Source organism: Mobula birostris, chromosome 3 (genome assembly GCF_030028105.1).
Source record: "Mobula birostris isolate sMobBir1 chromosome 3, sMobBir1.hap1, whole genome shotgun sequence".
Lineage (NCBI taxonomy): Eukaryota > Metazoa > Chordata > Chondrichthyes > Myliobatiformes > Myliobatidae > Mobula > Mobula birostris.
The window spans coordinates 123,571,742-123,591,482 of record NC_092372.1 but is presented as its reverse complement, the minus strand read 5'-3'; the positions used below and the strand labels follow the sequence as shown (position 1 = coordinate 123,591,482).

Below are 19,741 nucleotides of genomic sequence, written 5' to 3'. Positions count from 1 at the left end.
GATTCAGATTCAGTTTAATTTATGGCATACAGTGAAATACGTCCTTTGCATTAACAACCAACACAACCGAGGATGTGCTGGCAAGTGGCACCACATTTTCGGGCTCCAACAGAGCATGCCCACGATGCTCAACGACCAACACACCCAAGGATATGTTGGGGGCAGCCCTCAAGTGGCACCACATTTTCTGGCACCAACATAGCATGCCCACATTGCTCAGCCGAGCACAACAGAACACATCACACAACAAAAAAATAACAGGAAAATCCTTTCCACCTGCACACCCGCCTGTGTGTGGTTAGATTGATTTTTGGAGCAGGTTAAAAGGTCAGCACACTATTGTGGGCTGGAGGCCCTGACTGTGCTATAATGCTCTATCTTAGTTAAACAAGGCTGGTCAGGGTGGGAAACTGAGAAATGCTGCAGTGTATGATGGTTTTGGGGATGAATGTGGGAAGGAACTGTGTACGTGAAATAGAATTGAATTGAAAATACACGTGGACTAAGATGTTAACTGTCCTGTGCTATCACCAATGGGATCATCAGTTGATCTGCCACCTGTCTTCAGGAGTTTCAGCCCGCTTATAACACTAAACCTCAGTGGGAGAGCTTCCCTGAAATGGACGATTGGGGTTTCAGTGGGAGAGTTTTTCTGAAATGTAACATTGGGGTTTCAATGGGAGAGCTTCCCTGAAGTGGAACACTGGGGTTTCAGTGGGAGAGTTTTTCTGAAGTGGAACATTGGGGTTTCAATTGGAGAGCTTCCCTGAAATGTAACATTGGGGTTTCAATGGGAGAGCTTCCCTGAAATGTAACATTGGGGTTTCAATGGGAGAGCTTCCCTGAAGTGGAACATTGGGGTTTCAATGGGAGAGCTTCCCTGAAATGGAACATTGGGGTTTCAATGGGAGAGCTTCCCTGAAATGTAACATTGGGGTTTCAATGGGAGAGCTTCCCTGAAGTGGAACATTGGGGTTTCAATGGGAGAGCTTCCCTGAAATGTAACATTGGGGTTTCAATGGGAGAGCTTCCCTGAAGTGGAACATTGGGGTTTCAATGGGAGAGCTTCCCTGAAATGGAACATTGGGGTTTCAGTGGGAGAGCTTCTCTAAACAGAATTTGTTTGATTGGGGGTTAGGGCTACTTCTGTTGCTCACGTTATTTGAGAGATAGATTTATTCTATTGCTGTTTACTGTACACATCTCCACCACAGAGCCAACACCGGTTGCATTTTGTGCCGTATCTTTCTGTGGTTCTTACCTAATTCTAATTTTTGGTCACATTTAAGGTTCAGAATGCTTATTGAAGCCTGCCCTTCCGTTGATGACAAGGCCAGCAACCCAATCGAGATCCAGGATGTAGCATACGACACATTTGAGGTAACCACAGGAAATTATGCATATTTCTGATAAAACGAGGGTAGCAAGTTAATCTCACGTTTATTGACAGCTAACTCCCTGGGCACTTGATGCACCTTGTCCCACGGACAAAATCCTAGTGAATCTGGTTCATGTCTGTGGGGTGAAATCAGCTTCACGGGTTTGGTGAGCTGGGACAGAGACACTCACTACCGATAAGTCTGTTAACTATATATGCGCAGACACTAAACATACACACTGTGACAAATACTTATCTAAAGTGTGTGCACAGACCCTCTTTACAGCACCGCCCCCCCTCCACTGTTTACTGTTCCCACAATAACACAACCCTCAGCCCGCGGTGACCAGGTGAGTGAAAAGAGGCTGTGCGGCTACTGCTCACTGGATTTAAACTCTACCAGCGCCGTGACATCATCAACGAAGCGACAGGTAGTGGGATGGGCTGCAGTGCTCCTCACACGGGCCAATCCCCACCTCCCATGGGGGAGCGGCTATCGATGAACGGGTAAGATTGACGCTTACTGCAACAATGCCATCCTGTGACTAACTCTGTTTATAACTGAAACATGATTCAGATAACGAACCCATTATTTGCGAGTTCTCCCACACCTCTAACACAGAGATGCTTCAGGTTAGAATCGAGGGACCTTCCCTTGGTAGAGATGATCAGTCTGAAAGTATCAACATCAAAGAAAATTTATCAAAGGACATATATGTCATCATATTCTACTCTGAGATCTATTTTGTTGCAGGCATTTGCAGGAAAATAAAGAAATACAATAGAATTTATGAAAAATTACACATAAACAAAAGACTAACAAACAACCAATGTGCAAAAGAAGACATACTGTGCAAATATAAAACTGAGAACGTAAGTTGTAGAGTCCTTGTGAGTGAGCCTGTAGGTTGTGGAATCAGTTCAGAGTTGGGGTGAGTGAAGTTATCCGCACCCGTTCAGGAGCCTGATAGTTGAGGGGTAATAACTGCTCCTGAAGCTGGTAGTGTGAGACCTCAGACTCCTGTACCTCCTGCCCAGTGATAGCAGGGAGAAGAGAGCATGGCCTGGATGGTGGATACTGCCTTCTTGTGGCAGCGCTCCTTGTAGATAAGACCATAAGACATAGGAGCAGAATTAGGCCATCTGGCCCATCAAGTCTGCTCCGCCATTCAATCATGGCTGATCTTTTTTTCACTTCTCCTCAACCCCATTTTCCGGCCTTCTCTCCATAACCTTTGATGCCATGTCCAGTCAAGAACCTATCAATCTCTGCCTTAAATACACCCAACGACTTGGCCTCCACAGTGCATGTGGTAATAAATTCTACAAATTTCACCAGCCTTTGGCTAAAGAAATTTCTCCACATCTCTGTTTTGAAAGGGCGTTCCTCTATCCTGAGGCTGTGCCCTCTTGTCCTAGATTCTCCCACCATGGGAAACACCCTTTCCACATCTACTCTGTCTAGGCCTTTCAACATTCAGAAGGTTTTAATGAGATCCCCCTCAACCTTTTTAATTCCTGTAAATACAGACCCAGAGCCATCAAACGTTCCTCGTATGATAACCCTTTCATTCCTGGAATCATCCTTGTGAACCTCCTCTGGACCCTCTCCAATACCACCACATCTTTTCTAAGATGAGGGGCCCAAAACTGTTCACAATACTCAAGGGGAGGCCTCACCAGTGCCTTATGAAGCCTCAGCATCACATCCCTGCTCTTGTATTCTAGACCTCTTGAAATGAATGCTGGATTATAGGGAGGGCTGTACCTTTGATGGACTGGGCTATATCCTGCACTTTCTGTCAGCTTTTCCGCTCCTGGGCATTGGCATTTCCATAGCAGGCCATGATGAAACCAGTCAGGATACTCTCCACTGTGCATCTCCAGAAGTTTGGCACAGGTTTAGGTGACATGTTTTAGATGTTTGTTGGAAATGATTCCCTGATACTCCTGGCTGTTATTTGCTATCGTCTCCACCAAAGGTGAATGGCTGGGTGTCCAACTCATTCTGAATTTGTACGGGTGACAGTGTGCAGTTTAGTTGCTATGGTCTCCAACAAAGTAACAATAACTGAGGCAGCACAGTAGCATAACAGTGCTATGGTTTAACGCACCAGTGATCACCGATTCCCGTCACTGTAAGGAGTTTGTTCTCCACGTCACGGTGTGCTATTCCTCCGGGTGCTCTGGTTTCCTCATTCCAAAGACATACGGGTTAGGATCAGTGAGTTGTGGCCTTGCTTTGTTGGTGCTGAATGATGGGCAACACTTGGGGGCTGCTCTCAGCATGATGTGTTGTTTGCAAATGACACATTTCACCGTATGTTTCGATGTACAGGTGACAAATAAAGCTAATCTCTCTTTAATCTTTCTCTTTTTCCTTTCTCTCTCTTTCTTTCTCTCTTTCCTCATCCCATTTTGATTTTTGCATAGCTAATGATGTACAGTGTGTAGGCTACAATTTTTCAACACAATAGCAACAAACTATACCACAGCAGTAATACCTGGCTATAAAGGTCTCTGTAATAACCAAACCCGTTATAGAAATGTCAACAAACTATACCACAGCAGTAATACCTGGCTATAAAGGTCTCTGTAATAACCAAACCTGTGAAAGAAATGGAAGTTTTGCATTTGGAGAAATTATTTTTTTCACTTGCCATTTATTATTGGAGCCTTGTGCACGAACTCTTATCTAAATCTGTGATGTCTCCACAGTGTTTGGTTCGGTATATTTACAATGGAGGAACAGAGGGACTGAATATCAGGAAAAACAGAGCCTTGGAGGTAAGCTCTTCTCTCCTGTGCATCTCAAATTGGTCATACTCGCACCCTTATTCCCGAGTGTCCTGCCACTTGGCAAGTGGTGAGCTGTCAGAAGACACAGACATACTTATCCACATCCTCAGTCAGATCATAATGTGAACTGACGTGTCTGTGCACCAAGTTCGTTACCGTGGGCAGGGAAGTAGCATCAGTCAAGGACGACGAATCGAGGCACTCCTATAGTGGCAGTGTTGGTGGGGTGGGAAGGTGATATTCAATATAGACATACTGGAAATGACACACTCCTAAGAGTGGGTGGCTGATAGTTGTCAGTTAAGGACTGGTAGTGGAGAGCAGGAATGTCAGGAAGTGGGCAGCACCTCACTTTCTCTGAAGGGTTTGTGAAGATCCATCTGGCATGTCACCTAAAATCTCGACAAACTTCTATTGATGCGGAGTGGAGAGTATCCCAGCTGGCTGCATCACAGCCTGGTGTGGAAACACCAAAGCCCAGGAACGGGAAAAGCCGACTGTCAGTAGTGGGTACGGCCCAGTCCATCACACAGCCCCCACCATTGAGCACATCTACACAGAGCACTTCCACAGGAGAGCAGCATCCATCATCGAGGACCCGCACCATCCAGGCCGTGCTCTCTTCTCACTGCTATCACCAGGAGCCTCAGGACCCACACCACCAGGTTCAGGAATAGTTATTACCCCTCAGCTCCTGAACCAGAGAGGATAACTTCACTCACCGCAACACTGAACTGATTCCACAGCCTACAGACTCACCTTCAAGGCCTATTTTTATAATTATTATTTATATTTCATTTGCGCAATTTGTCTTCTTTTGCACATTGGTTGTTAGTTCATCTTTGCCGATGTATGCTTTTTCAGAAATTCAGTTGTATCTCTTTATTCTCCTGTAAATGCCTACAAGAAAATGAGTCTCAGGGTACTATGTGGTGACATACATATCCCTTGATAATAAATTTACTTTGAATTTGGAAGAAATGAGATGGATGTGAGTGGGGCATAGGAAATAATCCACAGCCGAGGGGTAGATTTACGTGTGTTTTCTCGATTTCTCTTGGAGTGGATTAGATTAGATGCTTTTAGTGGAATGAATTATGGTACATGTGCTTTGGAATAAGATGATTAGAGTGGGTATAGAGTGTAAGAGATGGAGTGGGTATGATGGACATGTAGAGAGATTACTCATCGTCACCGGACTATTAACGACTCGCAGACAATCCTCAGCCGCACTTTATGTACTCATGCACAAGGAGATCAGCCTGGCCCCTGTCACCAAACTCTTCTGAAGTCTGAACGAAAATGCCCTTTTTACACAGAAGTTAACAAGTGGATACAGATACTGACCAACTGGTAATCTCTTGTGCATATGTTTCATTTCCTTATTCAAAGTTCAAAGTAAATTTATTAACAAAGTAGAACAAAGAAGAATCAATGAAAAATTGCACACAAAGACTGACAAACGACGTGCAAGTGAAGACAATCTATGCAAATTAATAAAAACAAATAATAATAATATGAAATACAGAGAACATGAGTTGTAGAGACATTGAAAGTGGGGCAGTGGGTTGTGGAATCAGTTCAGTGCTGGGGTGGGTGAAGTTATCCACGCCGGTTCAGGAGTCTGCTGGTTGTAGGGTAATAACTTTGCATAATCAGTGACCAATCACACTACAGCAATGCAGATATTAATAGCCAGTAGAATCTCCACAGAGATTCTGTGATGACGAGAAAAGTTTTAAGACAAATGTTTGCACCATTTGTTGGACCTTGAGGAGCTGCTGCCATGAAACACGTGACATCTTACTGGAAGCATTTTAACCCTTGCCTGGCTGGAGCTTCCGCACTCTGTCTCTGTTCCGGGTTCTTCCTTGCCCTACTCACCTCTCCGTCTCTGTTCCAGGTTCTCTCAGCTTCCAGCCTCTTCAAGCTAGAATCGCTTATGCATCACTGCGAAGCCATGTGTTCAAGAGATTTGACCCTTGCTGACAGCTCCAAGACCTATCAAAGGGCCAAGGTGAGGTCAGCCCTACCTCACGCTGATACCCAAGTTGCATAACGCGCTGCATCCTGAGGTAATCTTCAGGAATGCTTTAACGATTAATGGGGTATTCTTTGAAGTAAAAGGATTAATTTTGGTGGAGTTCAACGCCATGTGGAGAACTCGCTACGTAGGTACCATTTTATAGGCTGACAGTCATACAGCCATAGAATACTGCAGCACAGAAACAAGCCATTCGTCCCATCTAACCTGTGCTACTTGTCCCATTGACTTGCACGTGGACCATAGCCCTCCATTCCCCTCACATCCAAATTTCTCTTCAATGCTGAAATCGTACCTGAGTCGACTGCTCCTGCTGGCAGCTCGTTCCTCATTCCCACCGCCCTCTGAGTGAAGAAGTTTCCCCTCATATGCTCCTTAACTATTTCACCTTTCACCTTTAAATCATGACCTCTAGTTCTGGTCTCACCCAACCTCAGTGGGAAAATGCCTGCTTGCATTTATCCTCATAAATTTGCATACCTCTATCAAACCTCCCCTCAATCTTCTTCGTTCTAGGGAATAAGATTTCAGGATAGAAAGAAGCCACACCTGAGGCTGCTAAACAAGATAAGAGCCTGTGGTATAACAGGAAAGATACTAGCATGGATGGAAGATTAGCTGACTAGCAGGAGGCAGACAGTTGGAAGAAAGGGAGCCTTTTCTGATTGGCCGCTGGTGACTAGTTGATTTCCGCAAGGGTCAGTGATTTTTATGTTATATGCCAACGGTTTGGCTGATGGAATTGATTGGTTTGTAGCCAATTTTGCAGGTGGTACAGTGCAAAGATAGGTGGAGGGGCAGGTCATGTTGAGGAAGCAGGGAGTTTGCAAAAGGTCTTGGACAGATTGGGAGAACGGGAAAAGAAGTGGCAGAAGGAATACAGTATAGGCATGTGTATGGTCACGCACTTTGGTAAAGAATACAGGTGTAGACTATTTTCTAAACGTGGAGAAAATTCAGAGGTGCAACATACTTGCGAGTCCTCATGCAAGATTTCCTAAAGGTTTAATTGAATCAGTGGTGAGGAAAGCAACCGTTTTAAGGCTCTGGGGCTGTCATCGCTGGAAGCCTATCAAATATTGAAAGGCCTAGATGGAGTGGATGTGGGGAGAATGTTTCCTATAGAGCGAGAGTCTAGGAGCAGAGGGCACAGCCTCGAAGTGGAAAGATATCCATTTAGAAAAGAGATGAGAAAGAATTTCTTAAGCCAGAGAGTGGTGAATCTTGTGGAATTCATTGCCACAGTCGGCTATGGAGGCCAAGTGGTTGGGTATATTTAAAGCGGAGGTTGATGGGTTTTTGGTTAGTCGAGGTGTTAAAGGTTATGGGAAGAAGGCAGGAGCATGGGTTTAATAAATCAGCCAGGCTGGCATGGCGGGGAAGACTCAGTGGGTGAGTGGCCTAATTCTGCTTCTATGTCTTCCTACTAACGGATTAGAAGGATGTGGACAAATAGCTGAGGTCGGTATTTCACTCAGCATGGGCAAGTTGGGCTGAGGGGCCTGTTTTATTTTACTCCATGACTCTTAGATAAGCATGTAGATGATAAACAGACAGAGGGCGATGTGGAGGGAGGGGTTCGATTGATCTTGCCCAGTGTAAAAGGTCAGTACATCGTGGGCCAAAGAGCCCGTTTGGTTCTGTAGTTTTCCATATTGTATATAATATTTTGCCTTCCTTATTACTGACTCAACACCGGAGGTCGTCAGTTTAAGGTGATTGGAGGAAAGTATGGGGGATGTGAGAGGTAGGTTTTTTCACCCAGGGAATAGTGGGTAAGTGGAACGCACTGCCGGGGTGGTGGCAGAGGCAGATACATTAGGGACATTGGAGAGTCAGATAGGCACACGGATGATATAAAATGGAGGGCTATGTGAGAGGGAAGGGTTAGATTGATCTTGAAAGGTCAGCACAACGTTGTGGGCCGAAGGGCCTGTACTGTGATGTAATGTTCTGTGTTGTATGACTGTAACTCAGAGAGCTGTAATAAATCAAACTGCATGTATGTCACCTTGAGATTTGCTTTCTTGCGGGCATTCAGAGTAAATAGAAAGAAATAACAAATCAAAACAAATTAGTAAAAAAAATAAATATCCAGACAATGAGATGAAGGGTCCTTGAAAGTGAGTCCATAGGTTGTGGGAACAGTTCAGTGTTGGGGTGGGTGAAGTTGAGTGAGGTTATCCCCTCTAGTTCAAGAGCCTGATGGTTGAGGGGTGATAGCTGTTCCTGAAGCTGGTGGTTGTGGGTCCTGAGGTCCTGTACCTCCTTCTTGATGGCAGCAGCGAGAAGAGAGCAGGACCTGGGTGGCGGGGGTCCCCAACAATGGTTGCTGCTTCTCTGTGCAAATGTAAATGAATGGAGGGATAGAACTCTCTATTGTAAAGCCAGAAAGGCACAATGCTTGTGATTTTCTTGCCGGTAAAGCTCTAGCCCTGTTCGCTGCAGGTCGCCGGAGCATCCAAGTTGGTCTCATACTGCAGCGGCTACTTCCTGAAGAACTTGCTGTCCCTGCTGGAGCAGGGGTCTTTCCAGCAGCTGTTGATGGACGAGGCAGTAAAATCCGACCTCCTGGCAGACTTGCAGCAGACCCTGGCCTCCAGGATGCAGGCCGTGTACCAGCCCATCTCCAAGGAAACGACGGTGTGACGCACTGACAGGACCTCACCTTTGGATGGCGAACAGCACTTAATGTAAATGGAGATGGGTCTACTGGACAAGATATCGAGCAGCACAGTTCAATAGGCATGCCTCAGAGTGGCTTGGTGTTGAAACAGAACAACCTTAAATGTTTCTTCTGAGAGAATCTGTCCCCTTCCATTTCACCCTTGGTGAAATAAGGCCATCAGACCATGAGGCATATAGGAGCAGAATCTGGCCATTGGGCCCATCGAGTCTGTTCCACCTTTCCATCATGGCTGATTTATTATCCCTCTTGATCCCATGCTCCTGCCTTCTCCCTGTAAACTTTGACACCCTGACGGATCAAGAACCGATCAATCTCTGCTTTAAGTACACCCAGTGACCTGGCCTCACAGCCGCTGTGGTGATGAATTCCACAGATTCACCACTCTCTGGCTGAAGGAATCCCTCCTCACCTCTGCTCTAAATGGACGTATTTCTATTGTGAGGCTGTGCCCTCTGGTCCTAGACCCCACCACCAAAGGAAACATCCCCTCCACATCCACTCTGTTTAGGCCTTTAAATATTCGATAGGTCTCACTGATACCCCTCCTCATTCTTCTGAACGCCAGTGTGTACGGACCCAGAGCCGTCAAGTGGTTCTCATACATTAACCCTTGCGTTCCCAGGATCATTCTTGTGAACCTCCTCAAGACACTGTCCATTGTCAGCACATCCTTTCTGCAATATGGAATCCAAAACTGCTCGCCATACTCCCTGCGTGATCTGAGCAAAGCCTCAGCATCACAGCCCTGCTGTTATATTCTAGTCCTCTTGAAATGAATTCTAGCACTGCGTCTGCCTTTCTCACCACTGACTCGACCTACAAATTGACCTTCGGGGAATCCTGCACAAGGGCTCCCAACTCCCTTTGCACCTCTGATTTCAGTTTACATTCTCCTATGGTCTGCAGGTAGACTGATAGGAGAGATCTGTGTGAGATCGGGAAGCGGTATTGACTGCTTCACAGTTCTACCCCAGCATTCAAACGCAAAGCCATACTGAGCCTCAGGTACTGTTTCCAATAGCAACAGAAACCAATGCTGAAGGGTCTCAGCCCAAAACATCGAGTGTTTATCCCTGTCCATCGATACTGCCTGACCTGCTGAGCTCTTCCAGCGTTCTGTGTGTGTTGCAGAGAAACCAAAGGATTTTTTTTTTAACTGAAGTGCAATATTGTGTGTAAGCTATTGTATCTTATTGCTTAATTTAATGCTCTTTTGTTATTTTGTATAAACAAGATATTAAGCAGAAGATTATTTATAGAAAGTGTAAGAAATCTGTGTTTTCATCAGGCATGAAAATCAAATGAAGGATTTCAATGATGTACATAACTTTGAATAGACTGGTAAATCAGATAGGTAAACCTTTTTTCTTTCATTATTAAACATCATTCAGTTCCTTTGTGTGTTCTTTTATTGAGTCAGAGTCACAGAACAGTAACAGCGCCCTCAGCCCTCTGGTCCATGCCGAGTTTAAACTGCCTAGACCCGTCGACCTGCACCCTGACCCCAGACCTCCACATCCCTCCCGTCCACGTACCTATCCAAACTTCTCTTCGATACTGAAGTCGACCCGGCATCCACCACGTCCACAGGCAACTTGTTTCACCCTCTCACCACCCTCTGAATGAAGAAGTTTCCCTTCAACGTTTCACCTTTCACCCTTAACCTACAGCCTCTAGTTGTAGTCTCACCCTATCCATAATTTTGTATGCCTCCATCAAATCTCCTCAACCTTCCACACTCCGGGGAATAAAATCCAAAGCTATTCAACCTCTCCCTAGAACTCAGGTCCTCCAGTTTCGGCAACATCCTTGTATATTTACGCTATACTCTTTCAACCTTATTTACATCTTTCCTGTAAGTAGGTGAATATTTTTATTAAATATGTAACTTCAGTCCTGTGGGGAAATGTCTCACTTTTTGCCCCCCCACCCATGGTAATCTCCAGCCAAACCGTCCCACTCAAACTGGGAGGAAGTTGTGCCTGTATTGGATATAGCAATAGGTAAAGACCCTGCTCGTGTTGCCGGCCATTACGCCCCAGGGCTAATCATTCAACGAGTTATGTTCCTCATACACAGTCGATTCCAGTTATTTGGGCCATCGGTTAATCGGGGCAGCTGCTTATTTGGGACAGCTCTTAAAGAACAAAACATCTAATGGAGAAAATAGCCGGGATTCCCTTCATTTATTTGAGATCCTATGCTGCTTAACTGGGGCACAGGACTGTTGGCGAAATGTTTCTAACTAGAGACACGTTGTGCAGCTGTCAGATACTACATGCCCAGAACAGACAGTTTTAAAATAGCACCAGTTGCATATGTTGGTGTTCAGAAGGCAGTGATTTTTGTCTCTGTTAGTTGGCGAGAAATAAGGATTAAGACAATTCAGAACTGTTTTACTCACCGCGGTTTCAAGCATTCACACTTGGAGATGAAGAATTCAAAGGTATCGACAGTCACAGTAGCATAAGACCATAACCTATTGGAGTAGAATTAGGCTACTCTCCTCCATCATATTATCACTTTCAGCCCCATTTTCCTGCTTTACCCATGTAACCTTTGATGCCCCGACTAATCAAGAACCTATCAACCTCTGCTTTAAATATGCTCAACGACTTGGCCTCCATAGTTGTCAGTGGCAATGAACTCCACAGATTCACCACCCCGTGGCTAAAGAAATTCCTCCTCATCTCTGTTCTAAATGGACATCGCTCTATTCTGAGTCTGTGCCCTCTGGTCCTAGACTCCCCTACTATGGGAAATATCCTCTCCACATCCCCTTGTGTCTAGGCTTTTCAATATTCAATAGGTTTCAATGAGATATCCCCTCATTCTTCTAAACTCCAGTGAGTACAGGACCTGAGCCATTAAATTCTCCTTGTTCTCGTTAACCTCTGGACGCTCTCCAAGGGAAGCACATCTTTTCTGAGATAAAGGGGCCAAAACTGCCCACAATACTCCCAGGTGCAGTCTGACCAATGCCTTATCAACCCTCAGCATCGTATCTTTGCTCTTATATTCTAGTCCTCTTGAAATGAATGCTAACAACGCATTCGCCTTCCGCACCATGGACTCAAACTGCAAGTTAACCTTTAAGGAATCCTGCGCAAAGTCTCCGATGCAAAGGGAAAGTTTCAGACGGGGTGGGGGGGACAAGATAACAATGATTAGATAAGGAAGTGGAAGTGTGGGTTGGTAAGTTTGCAGATGACGCAAAGTTTGGTGGTGGTGTGGATAGTATAAAAGATTGTTATAGGTTACAAATGGACGTTGATGAGATGGGGAGGCATGGTATACCGGCAGTTAGTGCATCGATATAGAGCACCAGTGATCACTGATAGGGGTTCAATTCCCACCACCGCCTGGAAGGTGTTTGTACGTTCAACCCATGACCAAGTGGCTTTCCTCCAGGTGCCTTTCTCTTACGGCTTTTCTCTTTGGAGTGGAGAGGTGACTTGATAACGGTGCATAACAGGCATAGACAGAACGGACAGTCAGCCCCTTTCTCCTGCGGCAGAAATGATAGAAACATAGAAAACATACAGCACAATACAGGCCTTTCAGCCACAAAGCGGTGCCAAACATTACCCTACCTTCGAACTACCTAGGCTTTACCCATAACCCTCTATTTTACTAAGCTCCATGTAGCCATCCCGGAGTCTCTTAAAAGACCCTATTGTTTCTGCCACCGGCAGCCCATTCCATGCAGTCACCACTCTGCGTAAAAAACTTACCCCTGACATCTCTTCTGTACCTACTTCCAAGCACCTTAAAAATATGTCCTCTCTTGCTAGCCAATTCAGCCCTGGGGAAAAGCCTCTGATTATCCACACAATCAATGCCTCTCATCATCTTGTACACCTCTATCAGGTCACCTGTCATCCTCCGCTGCTCCAAGGAAAAAAGTCTGGTTTCACTCAACCTATTCTCATAATGCATTCCCCCCAATCCAGGCAACATCCTTGTAAATCTCCTCTGCACCCTTTCTATGGTTTCCACATCCTTCCTATAGTGAGACAACCAGAACTGAGCACAGTACTCCAAGTGGGGTCTGACCAGGGTCCTATATAGCTGCAACATTACCTCTTGACTTTTAAACTCAATCCCATGACTGATGAAGGCCAGTGCACCGTATGCCTTCTTAACCACAGAGTCAACCTGAGTAGCAGCTTTGAGTGTCCTATGGACTCAGACCCCAAGATCCCTCTGATCCTCCACACTGCCAAGAGTCTGACTATTAATACTATATTCTGCCATCATATTTGACCTACCAAAATGAATCACCTCACATTTATCTGGGTTGAGCTCCATCTGCCACTTCTCAGACCAGTTTTGCATCCTATCGATGTCCAACTGTAACCTCTGACAGTCCTCCACACTATCCACAACACACCCAACCTTTGTGTCATCAGCAAATTTACTATCCCAACCCTCCACTTCCTCATCCAGGTCATTTATAAGAATCACAAAGAGTAGGGGTCCCAGAACAGATCCCTAAGGCACATCACAGGTAACCGACCTCCATGCAGAATATGACTCGTCTACAACCACTCTTTGTCTTCTGTGGGCAAGCCAGTTCTGGATCCACAAAGCAATGCCCCCTTGGATCCCATGCCTCCTTACTTTCTCAATAAGCCTTGCACGGGGGTGCCTTATCAAATGCCTTGCTAAAATCCATATACACTACATCTACGGCTCTACCTTCATCAATGTGCTTAGTTACATCCTCAAAAAGTTCAATCAGGCTCGTAAGGCACGACTTGCCTTTGACAAAGCCATGCTGACTATTCCTAATCATATTATGCCTTTCCAAATGTTCATAGATCCTGCTTCTTAGGATCTTCTCCATTAACTTACCAACTACTGAAGTAAGAATCACTGGCCTATAAGTTCCTGGGATAGCTCTACTCGCTTTCTTGAATAAGGGAACAACATCCACAACCCTCCAATCCTCCGGAACATCTCCCGTCCTCATTGATGATGCAAAGATCATTGCCAGAGGCTCAGCAATCTCCTCCCTCGCTTCCCACAGTAGCCTGGGGTACATGCCATCCGGTCCCGGTGACTTATCCAACTTGATGCTTTCTAAAAGCTCCAGTACATCCTCTTTCTCAATATCTACATTCTCAAGCTTTTCAGTCCACTGCAAGTCATCCCTACAATTGCCAAGATCCTTTTCCATAGTGAGTACTGAAGCAAAGTATTCATTAAGTACCTCTGCTATCTCCTCCGGTTCCATAAACACTTTTCCACTGTCACACTTGATTGGTCCTATTCTCTCACGTCTTATCCTCTTGCTCTTCACATACTTGTAGAATGTCTTAGGGTTTTCATTAAACCTGTCTGCCAAGGCCTTCTCATGGCCTCTTCTGGTTCTCCTAATTTCATTCTTAAGCTCCTTTCTGCAAGCCTTTTAATCTTCTAGATTCATATCATTACCTAGTTTTCTGAACCTTTCGTAAGCTCTTCTTTTCTTCTTGACTAGATTTACAACAGCCTTTGTGCACCACAGTTCCTGTATGCTACCATCCTTTCCATGTCTCATTGGAACGTACCTACTTAGAACCCCATGAAAATATCCCCTGAACATTTGCCACATTTCTTCCGTACGTTTCCCTGAGAACATCTGTTTCCAATTTATGCTTCCAAGTTCCTGCCTGATAGCCTCATAGTTCCCCTTACTCCAATTAAACATTTCCCTAACTTGTCTGTTCCTATCCCTCGCCAATACTATGGTAAAGGAGATAGAATTGTGATCACTGTCTCCAAAATGCTCTCCCACTGAGAGACCTGACACCTGACCAGGTTCATTTCCCAATACCAGATCAAGTACAGCCTCTCCTCTTGTAGGCTTATCTGCATATTTTGTCAAGAAACCTTCTTAACACACCTAACAAACTCTACCCCATTTAAACTCCTCACTCTAGGGAGATGCCAATCAATATTTGGGAAATTAAAATCTCCCACCAGAACAACCCTGTTATTACTACTCTTTTCCAGAATCTGGCTCCCTATATGCTCCTCGATGTCCCTGTTACTATTGGGTGGTCTATAAAAAACACCCAGTAGAGTTATTGACCCCTCCCTATTCCTAACTTCCACCCACAGAGACTCCGTAGACAACTGTTCCATGACTTCCTCCTTTTCTGCAGCCGTGACACTATCTCTGATCAACAGTGCCACGCCCCCACCTCTTTTGACTCCCTCCCTATCTTTTCCGAAACATTTAAAACCCGGCACTTGAAGTAACCATTTCGGCCCCTGCACCATCCAAGTCTCTGTAATGGCCACAACATCATAGCTCCAAGTACTGATCCATGCTCTATGCTCATCCGCTTTATTCATGATACCCCTCGCATTAAAATACACATCTCAGCCCATCGGACTGAGCGCGACCCTTCTCTATTACCTGCCTATCCTCCCTTTCGCACTGTCTCCAAATTTTCTCTATTTGTGAGCCAACTGCCTCTTCCTCTGTCTCTTCAGTTCAGTTCCCACCCCCCAGCAATTCTAGTTTAAGCTCTCCACAATAGCCTTAGCAAGCCTTCCTGCCAGGATATTGGTCCCCTTGGGATTCAAGTGCAACCCGTCCTTTTTGTACAGGTCACACCTGCCCCAGAAATCTGAATCCCTGCCCCCTGCTCCAATCCCTCAGCCACGCATTTATCCTCCATCTCACTCTATTCCCATACTCACCATCACGTAGCACAGGCAGTAATCCCGAGATTACTACCTTGAGGTCCTGCTTCTCAACTTCCTTCTTAACTCCCTGTAGTCTGTTTTCAGGACCTCCTCCCTTTTTGGGCCTATGTCTTTGGTACCAATATGTACCATGACCTCTGGCTGTTCTCCTTCCCACTTCAGAATATCCTGGACGCAACCAGCAACATCCCGGACCTGGGAGGCAAACTACCATATGCGTTTCTTTCCTGCATCCACAGAATCGCCTATCTGACCCCCTAACTATAGAGTCCTCTATCACTGCTGCCATCCTCTTCCTTTCCCTACCCTTCTGAGCCACAGGGCCAGACTCTGTGCCAGTGGCGCGACCACTGTTGCTTCCCCCAGGTAGGCCGTCTCCTCCAACAATACTCAGACAGGAGTACTTATTGTTAAGGGGGACAGCCACTGGGGTACTCTCTAGTACCTGCTTCTTGCCCTTCCCTCTCCTGAGTGTTACTCACTTCTCTGTCTCCTGTGGTCCCAGGGTGACAACCTCCCTATAGCTCCTTTCTATCACCTCCTCACTCTCCCTGACCAGATGAAGGTCATCGAGCTGCAGCTCCAGTTCCCTAAAGCAGACGGTCAGCCCCTTTCTCCAGGGTCAGAAATGATAGAGAGCACAGTCAGCCCTTTCTACCGGGGTAGAAATTTCTATTATGAAGGAGCATGATCTTAAAGTGATTGGACAAAGTATAGAGGAGGATGTCAGAGGTAAGTATTTTACACAGAGAGTAGTGGACACATGAAAAACACTGCTGGGGGTGAGTAGAGGTAGATATATTAAGGACCTTTAAGAGACTCTTAGATTGACACATGGATGCTAGAAAATGGAGGGCTATGTAGGAGAAAAGCTTAAAATGATCTTGGAGTAGAAGTTGGCACAACTTGGTGGCCGAAGAGCTTGTACTGTTCTACGTTCTAGATCAGAGACCAGACCAGCACACGTCAATGCATAATGGATGGAGGAAGGTTGAACAGATGGCTTCTAATATACCAAAGAGGCAAAGACATTGGGACATGCCTTAAGACCAATGACCATTAAGCGCTCTAAGCTTGAATAGTGTCCTGCAACCGTAGCGTCCCTAATTAACCCACCTCTTTCAACATCATCCGGAATAAAGTCCCGGGTCACCTTGTTTAACTTCCAGACATCACCAGCTCTCACTTGATCTATATCTCGAATTCCCAATGAATCTTTCTTTGTGGAATAATGTGGATGCTGTCAATAGCCCAGTATTGTCCTATAATGTCGAGATTCTATTGGCTGTTTACACCTGCATTATGGAAGTGTGATTGGTGATTGACTATGCAAATATAGACTCGAACACACACACAAGGTTACCGATTGGTCGATATCTGTATCCAAGAAGTGAATTCTATTTAAAAATGGTAATTTGTTGTTCAGACTCCAGAACGTGGGTGACACGACGACATTGCGGTTAGTGCAACACCATTACAGCATGGGGGCATTCAGTTATGTCGCCATCGGGGAGGAGTCGGTACGTTCTCCCTGTGAACACATGGGTTTTCCCCGGGTTCTCTGGTTTCCTCCCACAGTCCAAAGGTGTACCAGTTAGTAAGCTGATTAGTCACTGTAAACTGTCCTATGATTAGGCTAAGGTTATGTAGGCAGGTTGCTGGCCTGGAATGACCTGTTCCCCACTATTTCTCTAAATAAATAAGAAACAAATGAAGAGTTTGGTGATGAGCGACAAGCTAAATAATGTATAATAGAGGATAGAGTTTGAGGTTTCAAAGTCCAGTTAGTTAATGACAACACTGTGGTCTGACTCCCATCTCCATCAACTGTCACTACATGCTTCTGCATTTTAACACAAAAGCCTCTGTGGCTTTAACCCAGGTGACCATTTGGCCCATTTACTGCATGCTGACATGATCTTCAACCTAGTCCCACCTACCTGCATTTCCCTCCATCCATGTACCTATTTTCACTGGTGTGTAGAAGGATGTAGGGGCATCTCATTGAAACCTGTTGAATAGAGAGAGTATGGAGAGGATGTTTCCTGTAGTGGGGGAGTCTAGGACCAAAGGGCACAGCCTGTTCTCAGAATGGAGGATGTCTATTTAAAACAGTGATGAGGAGGAATTTCTTTAGCCAGGGCATGGTGAACCTGTGGAATTCATTGCTGTAGGCGGCTGTTGAGGCCAGGTGATTGGGTATATTTAAAACGTAGGTTGATAGGTTTTCAATTTGTAAGGGTGTCAACGGTTAAGGCAAATAAATGTGATTGAGTGGGATAATCAGTCATGATGGAATGGTAGAGTAGACTCAATGGGCCGCATGGCCCAAATCTGCTCCTATATCTTATAATTGGTTCCCTCCAATCCTTACCATCCGTGCTCCTGTTGAGCCCCCATTCTACAAAACCCCTCAAGGCCCTGACTTTATCTGTGAAAGTTCAATCCTGTTTAACTTACCGATACACAGCACCTCGCATTTAGAAATGTTGTTTGCCTTTCCTCAGCCCTATCAAGATCCACTTGTAAATTTTGATAAGCCTCTTTGAGTATCCCTTATCCGAAATGCTTGGGGCTGCAGGTGTTACAGATTTTGTTGTTTTTCAGAGTTTGAAATATTTGCATCTACAGCAACTACGACAGGAGGGGAGGTTAGTTTTATATATTTTCAATAATTTTGTAAAATAAGCAATTACCTTCACTTTTCAGCTCATTGTGATAGATTTTTGCTTCTTTCATGATCAGCAGTACATATTTACTCTGACACTATCGAATCCACTCCTTCAATACATGAACGAGATCTTCATTTTTCAATTTATGTCGAGTTTGTCAAACTTCTGTTTATTACATATGTGAGGTCACTCTCAGAACTGTCTGTAGTGTGCAAAGACCTGTATATCGCCTGGAAACCTACCCAGCACCTTGCGAAATTTTCCATTTGTGATGTCAACACTCAATAAAGTTGGATTTTGGAGCTTTTCAGATTTTGGAATTTTGGAGATGGGATACTCCACCTGTTGTTTATCTGCAAACTTACTGGTCATGGCTTGTCCATTCATATCCAAATCATTTATATATGGAGTATATTTTACCCAGATTAAACTTCATTTGCCATTTCTCAGCCCATTTTCCCAACACATCAATATCTTGGCAATCTCACACCAATTTCCACACTGTCCACAATTCAGTCAAACCTCTTGCCATAGAGTTGTAGAGCATGACAGCACGGACCCTTGACCCCAACTAGTCCAAGCAGCTTGTTTTTCTGTCTAGTCCCATCGACCTGCATCTGGACCACAGCTTTCCATCCGTACCTGTCCTATCCATGTACCTATCCAAACTTTTCTTAGTGTTAAGCTTTTGGAGGGAAGTATGGGTGGGGTGAATGGCAGAGGCAGGTTTTTACACAGGGAGTGGTGAGTATGTGGATTGCTTCTGGGGCGCCTAGGCGTGACTTGAGTCGCAGCAGTATTCTCAATGGATACGATTAAATATTCCCGTTTCAGCCCGATGCAGCTAAAAAGCACAACTGCTTCCAAGGACAGTACAGTCAACAAAGATGTCTTAATGCGTTTAAGCGAACTATCAGTGCTTAAAGCCAATGGAAACAACACCCAGTGTGGTCCACATAGGACACCTCAGAGGAAGCGCGGGTGTAGAGGGGGATACAAGTGTGTTTAAGGAAACGGCATTTTAAAGTCCCTATAGCGACTATCTTGTTGGTGAACGTGCAGTCTATGCTGAATAAAATCGATGATCTCAGAGGTAGGGTGCTGAATCAGAGGGACATTAGGACCGTGTGTGTCCTTTGTTTCACGGAATCCTGCTTAACCCTTTCCGTACCGGATGCAGCGATCCATGCCTCATGATCAACTCTTGGTGCACAAGTATATCAGTGCTATCCCAATTCTGCTCACAAGACCTGGAATATCTAGTAGTAAAGTGCCGTCCTTTTTACCTACCATGGGAGTTCTCGGGGGTCATTCCGGTAGCAGTTTACATTCCACCTCAGGCCAATGTCAAACAGGCTTTAGATGATCTGAGCAATGGGATCAACATGCACGAAACTGCGCACCCTAACGCCTTCACCATTGTTTTGGGAGATTTTCACCAAAACGTTGATTTGAAA

General features: G+C 45.1%; 1 protein-coding gene across 3 annotated transcripts in view; it reads left to right on the top strand.

Moving 5' to 3' along the window:
* Window positions 1-10,304, top strand: part of LOC140195258 (ankyrin repeat and BTB/POZ domain-containing protein 3-like) — an 80,759-nt gene extending 70,455 nt beyond the window's left edge. Inside the window, exons 14-17 of one of the 3 annotated variants that reach the window (XM_072253311.1) lie at window positions 1,290-1,380; window positions 4,097-4,165; window positions 6,081-6,194; window positions 8,670-10,304. In XM_072253311.1, coding sequence (XP_072109412.1) covers window positions 1,290-1,380; window positions 4,097-4,165; window positions 6,081-6,194; window positions 8,670-8,870 — 475 coding nt within the window. In that variant the 3' untranslated portion in view covers window positions 8,871-10,304. Of the gene's footprint in view, window positions 1-1,289; window positions 1,381-4,096; window positions 4,166-6,080; window positions 6,253-8,669 lie in introns of all 3 variants that reach the window. The other 2 variants (XM_072253313.1, XM_072253312.1) reach the window with 2 other exon arrangements.
* The last annotated feature ends 9,437 nt before the right edge of the window (window positions 10,305-19,741 follow it).